Genomic DNA, 7709 nt, shown 5'->3' with positions numbered 1-7709 from the left:
CGGTGGTATGTTGAACACCCTGTTCTGATGACGCAAGAGTTGCAACTATGGCAGCTGAGAAGGCCATTCTTTGTGTTCTTTTTGAAGAATTTTCGAAGCCTGATGAAATCGGTATAAATACGTGTTCAATACTGCAAAATACGCTCGATGGTACAGTCACTGCCCTTGCCCTCCAGAATAAAAGAGAACATCCCAATCAAATGAAGGGATCTGTGGAAAATGTGGTTCCTAATTATTGTGATCAACATCTGCCTCACATTTCAGGATGAAAACTGCCCCATTTCAGGTGAAGGATAATCCACTTCTTACCTCCGAGACTGTGTTATGATCTAGATGACCTTACTATTTTTATTGTGAGGATTCGGCTTATCATTATTGCTGATCACTGTTGTTGTGCTATGATATTGTAATATTTACCATTATATAATCAGAGGGGTATAGAAAAGTTTATGAAAGTGTCACTCCATAATACAATAGCAAAATATATAAATATGTATAGTATGTTTATGTTACATTAATCAGTATTTAGCACACCTTCCATTGTAATTACTAAATGATATTTAGACAGACTTAAAAAAAGAAGTTCCAGATCTATAATTGTGCCCTTATTATTTCAGTTATTTTGCCTTTAATGTAAATAAACATGTGCAAACAATATACTTGCTCTTGTGAATTTATCTAGATGTTAATTACATTGTGCAAGCTGTCTCTTTAATACCGCGTGGTTTATATACATGTTGCTGCTGATTGGGCTGACATGTTTGACACACCCACCAAACAAGAGAAAACGCCTCTCAAACCCCGTTGCACACCGTTCCCAGGAAACATGTCGTTCAAAACGGAAACCGTAGCAAAACGGTGCACACCGGTTTGAGCTTGAACTTGCCCCAGTTCACTCATATTATGACAGATGGCAGAAGTGGACGCGACGCTTGCAGATTGTAAACAAAGTTTTTGATTGGCCAAACGAATGCCTACGTCATCCACAACTCTGGCAGACGCGTCGCATACTTGCAGCGCGTTCTGTCGCTGATTATGAGAGCGATCTAGTTTTTCGTTGCGGCGCTGTTTGCAACAAATGCGGTATTAAATCTAATAAAGATAAAAATACTTTACGGATGTAGTTTGTTTTTACGTGTTCTTTTTTCCTAAAATGTCTATTTGATCATGTTATTTTAGATTATCAGCGCTAGGCATGTGGAAATTGGCATATTTCAGAAGGACGCCGTGAAAATGTTTCATCTGAGAGATGGGCACAGCAAAAAGCAGGATGAAAAAAGTCGCACCTGTGTCAGTGACAGAGGAAAACGTCTGTAGCAGCGGCATTCACCGGGATGAAAGTCAGCTGTTTGGTCCCTCAAACACCAAAACCTCAGATCGGCGTCTGACAATCAGAAGGAGAGCCCAGGCAGACTGTAACAGCGAGGGGCAGGACTCTGAGTTTTCAGCCGACGATCTCGCGGTGGAAGTGGACAGAATCCTCGCTGAGTGTGTCAGCACTGATATATCACTGAACAGGACTTCTTATAAGATGCCAATGTTTGGATCGAACTCTTTAGGGCTTTACTATGCCAGAGGCCAAGACCGCAACAACGTCTACAGTGGCAGTACACGTGACAAAAATGAAATGAACACAGTGAACAAACCAACCTCCATTCATGAAAAGGTAGGACTGCTGTTCATTTTTAAAGTTCCATTAAAATGCTAAGGCCTCACCTTTTTCCATTTGGCCAGTGACAATGGCAACTAATCAATGATACATTATTAATAGAAACTATTAAAGCCATTAAGTAAGGAATCCCTATCCATTTCCTGGCTTTCTGAACAGGTCAGGGTGGCAGTACACGTGACAAAAATGAAATGAACACAGTGAACAAACCAACCTCCATTCATGAAAAGGTAGGACTGCTGTTCATTTTTAAAGTTCCATTAAAATGCTAAGGCCTCACCTTTTTCCATTTGGCCAGTGACAATGGCAACTAATCAATGATACATTATTAATAGAAACTATTAAAGCCATTAAGTAAGGAATCCCTATCCATTTCCTGAACAGGTCAGGCCTCCACAGGACCTGCTGAGCTGTGCCAACATAGAGAACACAGCAACAGCTTCGTAAGTGTATTCCATCAATTATTGATCTGAACTTAGTGACACACATCATTTCCAGTGAAAGATGTTAGGTTGTGTCCAGTGCCATGCCGATCCACAGCGCAAAGTTGTAGTATTTCCTCAGCGACCAGCACGGATCAGCTCCAGGCATGACGAAGCGATATCGTCCTCTTTTGGAAGGCCAAACAAAGTAGTTTTGCTTTCACAACGAAACACACAGCACCTTCACGACATGGCAGCTGTAACAACGAATACTACAGCGAGAATAAAAGTTACGCCTTCTTTCTTTGCGTGAACATTTGGGCGGCGTTATGCAAATCTTCCCACATCGTGAGGTAGACATGTGTGGGTGTGTTAGAACGAGCCGTTTTAGGTAGGTGTGGCTGACTCTTAACTTTTATAAAGAATATCTCTTTGGATTTGAGACTTTAGTCTTTGCAACTTTACAGATCTTCTTTATGCACCAAGAGCTTGTAACACTCCAAAGAGAAAGGAAAAATTGAAATCGCATCATATGACCCCTTTAAAATGTTAATAATGATTAAAAAGCAAAATAAATATTTATTTATTTTACTTGTATATTTTACAACACATTTTATCATTTGATGACTTCAGATGTCTACTGAAAATGAAAACCCTCTGTATAAACTGAAATCATCTCTTTTTATTTTTAGAGGTTAATAAAATTAAAATAAATGATGATGTGGTAACACTTTACAATAGTGTCCCATTAGTTAATGTTAGTTAATGCATTAACTAATATTACCTCACAATGAGCAAAACATTTGTTACAGAATTTTTAAATCTTTGTTAACGTTAGTAAATAAAAACACAAATATTCACTGTTAATTCACGTTAGCTCAGGTCCATTAAATAATATTAACAGACACACCTTTTGATTTTAATAATTCATTTTTGAATTAACATGAACTAAGATTAAGAAATGCTTTAGAAGTATTTTTTTTATTGTTAATTCATTTGAACTAATGTAGTAAATGTTAACAAATGGAAGCTTATTGTAAAGAGTTACAAATATATTTTACCTGTATATTTTACAATAATTTTTATCATTTGATGATTTTAGATGTCTAATGAAAAGCAAAATCCCTGTATTAACCCATAAAAATCTTTTTTTATTATTAATCAGGGGTTCTGGAATTGGTGGTGGTTCATCTGTGGCCTTGCCTATCATGTATGATGCTTCAGAAGAGGACCTCATGAACACAATCGAGAGAGAGTTAGGTTAACAACCACGATGATCTTCTGAGACAACTAAAAGAGAGTTGATGTATGAGAAGGATTATTGATAAATCACTACAAAGTATTAGGATCATTTTTATATTAATCACTGATGTTTTGGCATGAAATGTTTGATTTTAAGATATATATATATATAGGCCTACCTAAAGTGATTTCATTTCAGATTACAGCTGAGTCCATGCTCTCAGGAAGGCTGCTAAAGAAGCCTGTAATTCTTTGAGAGACTGGATATGCCTTATGGTTCAGGATGAGGTTTATTCAGTTTATTAAGTCATTATTCTAATAAAAAGGAAAGAAATAAAACACATACTTTGCTTTTGACATTTTTGAAGAATAATATTCTGTAAAGCAGCTTGCCTGAGAGAGAAAAACATATGGAGTGGATAATTTAGTTCCATTTCCTGACCACATTTCCAAAATCCTCCACCCGTCTAAGACAGGAATTCACATCAGCAGTTTTAGAGTTTTGGAGGCCCTCTAACTGCCCTAAACTACCGTGATGTATGTTCACCAAATTGAATAACCTCCAAAATGCAGAATACAATTTCTTTGGAGGCACAGTGAAAATCATGCAGAATCTGGTAATGTGTAGCTTTAATTAAAATAGTTTGGTTAATTTTAGATAGACCCTATTAGTAGCAGCTTAAAAAAAACTACATTTAATGTGAAAAATATGTTTGTTTTGTCAACACCGAAAGCTGTGGTATTTTCTTTCTTTCTGACAGTTCAGTAGGATGGAGACGAACATCGGTATGAAGACATCATGTAGTCTCCTTACTAGACTTGTCACTATGTTTAAAAATATTTGATGTTTATTCTTGTATTGAGTGATAGATAAGCTAATCGTCCAACAGGACAAAGGTAAACACGTTGACAAAATGGAAGAGCAGTTCAGTTTTGTAGGCTGTGTTGTCCTGTCAATATTTAAAAAAAATAATAAAGTTAAACAACCTGGACTATCATAGCAGAAATTCTAGAGGAACATATGGCGCGTTTAATTTTAAAATGGCCTTTTTACTCATTCGAGATAAAGAAAAAAAAGACATTAAGCTATTAACCACACAGTGTCGCTGTTGCTGCATTATTGGACAGTCGATTAAAGGCTCATGATTGAGAAAAGTCGGTCAGTAAGGCAGGAGGCGGGACACCGTTCTGAAAGCTAATTGGTCGCGCCTCCCACAACCACAGTTTGTCTTGTAATCTGATTGGTCCTCGTTTAAACTCAGTAGTCGAGTGCGCCACTGCATATTTTCCATTAAAAACCGTAACAGTGGTCTGAGCAATAATTACATACATCCGATCTCAATCTCTGAGGGAACATTAATAATATTGGAAAGAACACGATTTATTCTCTGCCTGCGGTAAGCAATAACGCACACAACATTTTTTTTTTGTAATTTCACAATGTACTTTCCAAAACTTGTTTTTCCACATCGGAACTGCAGTGTTTGGCAAATAAATAGAACTTTTCGTCTGGATTAAGGGCCTTATTACTGACACATAAAATACATAACTTACAAATATACATATTTAATTAAATATATATATATATACATTATATAACACATATAATTATACCTTGTGGGAGAAGGAATTAATAATGGCATCTTTTAAAACATGTAAACTGAAATGTCTTAGTAGCCTATGTGTCTTTATAATAAATGAGTGATCTATTCATTCATTCAAGTGAGTTTCTTTTAAATTCATTTTGTAAATTTTTACTGAGGGTTGCTGGCAGTGAACAAAATGACTTGTGTCAACTTGCTGCTGATAAGGATTAGTGGTGATGCATGAGACAAAAGGTCTAGTGCATGGACCTCACGAATCTGACAGGAAGTGGATGCATCATGGGTGTGTCAGCAATGTGAGAGTGGAAGTTCTGTTACGGTCAAGAGCAGCGAGAAGCAGAACTGAACTACAGCCAGAACACACCATCCCAAAACCACATAGGAGTTGCTGAATTTTACATTTGCCACAGATTAGTTTTTCGTTCAGCTCTTTAGTGCTTAAAAAAATGACAAAAACTCACTTAATCTTCATAGTTTAATTAAAAAAAAGAGTATTAAATAAAAGTATTATATGATAATCACTGTGTAGATTAATTATCCACATATACATTTGTACATATTTTCCTTTTTCTAATTTTGTGAAGTTTAGCATACATTCCCATTAGATATGTACATATAAATGTATATAAAAAAGGAAGAAATTTTAAGACAAACATAGTACAAAGACTTTGGCAAAAGAGTGCATTAATCTTTTACACCATAGGAAACAAAATGTTCCCTTGCAGAGTGCAAAATATGTGCAGCAAAGACGAGTCCAGTGCGTAATCACGTTTTTGCCCATGAGAGAATCAGCAGCCTTGCCCTCATAAAGTGAGTCCCTGCATAACATCAGTGAGAGTTCAGCCTTCAGTCTCAAAGAAAGTCAGTTCGAGGCTGGCAGCAACATGCTGACCGGTAGTGCTGTGCTAATGGGCAAGGCCTTGGTTGCGGTGATCTTGTTGAGGTTCCGCACCTCTGTTTGCCAGGATGGAATCTTCTTGGTGGTCATGTGTCGTCGTGCATGCTTCGTGAGGTGGTCACTTCGCATAAACCGTCGGTCGCACACCGGACAGACAAATTTCTTCTCGCCCGTGTGTGTTCGACGATGCCGGGAGAGCTCGTCAGATCTAGCAAATTTCTTATCGCATCCTTCCCAGTTGCAGCTAAAAGGTTTCTCTCCTGGAAGACAGAAGGCTTGTTAGATGACCAACTTGACCTAGACATTAGAGGTTGAGACTATAGGGCTGTGCGATATGTACAAAAAAACCTATCGCGATTTCTTTGATCAATTTTGTGATTTTGATTTTAATCACGATTTTGACACACACAGACATGCTTTACAGTCATAAATCTATTCAGTGTGAATTTGAAACATTTCCAAAAGAAAACCAATTAGAGCTTTATCAAAAAGCTGTAACATGTCTCTAGAACAGACATAAGGCAAAATAATCACTAAGTAAAGGTGTGACAAAATGTCTCTAGAATAGACAATCTATTACAATCAATCACATACAATCCTGTGTCCAGGGATTTTTTTTGCCATGCATTAGTCATAGAGCTCTTTGTGGCGTTGCCTCAGATGTTGAACTAGATTTGTTGCGCCAAGTTCACACGGACTCATTTTGCTTTCGCACAGGACGCGTTTGCAGTCCGCTCTTGGTCCCCGCGGCTGTTTACCACAAACACATCATTTATCCATTATTTTGATTTCAAATCCAAACGTTGTTTCTGAAAATGCTTTTTCAGCATTTTGTCAATCAAAGAGTGATATTCACGTTTAAACTCAATAAATATAACTTTAACTACCACCACGAGTGCCATCTATTATACCTACTATACCTTGTTTATCTAAAAGTGCACTTTTCCTTGTTTTAAATCTAGCCAAAAAGCCATGTACTTGACTCTGAAAAAGTAGATTTTAATTATATGCATTTATGGTGTAATTACTAAATTTCTGTGCCAATCCATGTTATTTTTTACTTGTCACTTTCAGCAATGTGCAGCACAGCAGAAATAGACTCCGTGCGGAAACGATCGCAGCATGACCGCTGCAGACGCACCGCCGCTGGAGCACACTGCCGGACCGCCACTCTGATCCGTTAACATGGGGGCGCACCACAGACGCAGTGTTGCCAACTGCTTTCAATTGAAAGTAGCTAAAACTGGTAGCTAAATGTCACTAGATGACATCACAATGGCAAATTCACTGATCTATATAAAGATGAATGTAGATCAGTGGGCAAGATGAGAACTTAGATAAGGTTGGTCCAAGAAGTTGCTATTTCCTCTTCAGGAACTCGAGCTGCGTCGGAAACGCATGGGGAACGCCCTTCAGCGTGACGGGCTCTGAACCTCGTGTGTAATCAGACTAATAGATAATAGATGGGCGAGACGTCACGGCGGGTGACGTAATGACCAGGAAGCTATAAAAGCACATGTGGTGAGACCAGCGCCAGCTTTTGTCATTCAGCAAGCGCTCTGTGTGTGTGTCAGTCTGATATCTGTTTGTGAGTCTTATTTAGTGTTGTCTGTCACGAAATCTAAAGCAAGACAAAACCAGACACTAAGGCGAGGGCAGGCAGCGTTCAGGCTGTGTGTTCTTCTCTGCCCGCGTTACTTTACGGGTGGGGATACACACCGTTTGTTTGTTGTCTGCTTGAGAGCAAGCACGCAGAGTCAGCTCTCGAAAAAAAAGGGGAGCTGACGGCCGTTTTGGTAGCGTTTGTTACTGCCTTGCTTTGCTCTCAGAGGGCTCTCTTTGAGGAGAGAGCTTTCACTAGCGTTTCTCGCGGC

General features: G+C 38.4%; 1 protein-coding gene across 1 annotated transcript in view; it reads right to left on the bottom strand.

Annotated features, from left to right (window-relative positions):
* Positions 1-5421: 5421 nt before the first annotated feature.
* The window catches only part of LOC107594789 (Krueppel-like factor 11), a 9765-nt gene continuing 7477 nt past the window's right edge, over positions 5422-7709 (bottom strand). The window contains exon 4 of the mRNA XM_016284967.1: positions 5422-6095. Within this exon, the coding sequence (XP_016140453.1) occupies positions 5800-6095 (296 nt within the window). The 3' untranslated portion in view covers positions 5422-5799. The remainder of the gene's footprint in view (positions 6096-7709) is intronic.

Source organism: Sinocyclocheilus grahami, unplaced genomic scaffold (assembly GCF_001515645.1).
Source record: "Sinocyclocheilus grahami isolate Dianchi unplaced genomic scaffold, SAMN03320097.WGS_v1.1 scaffold191.1, whole genome shotgun sequence".
NCBI classification, from domain to species: Eukaryota; Metazoa; Chordata; class Actinopteri; order Cypriniformes; family Cyprinidae; genus Sinocyclocheilus; species Sinocyclocheilus grahami.
This window is presented reverse-complemented; position numbering and strand designations above follow the sequence as displayed.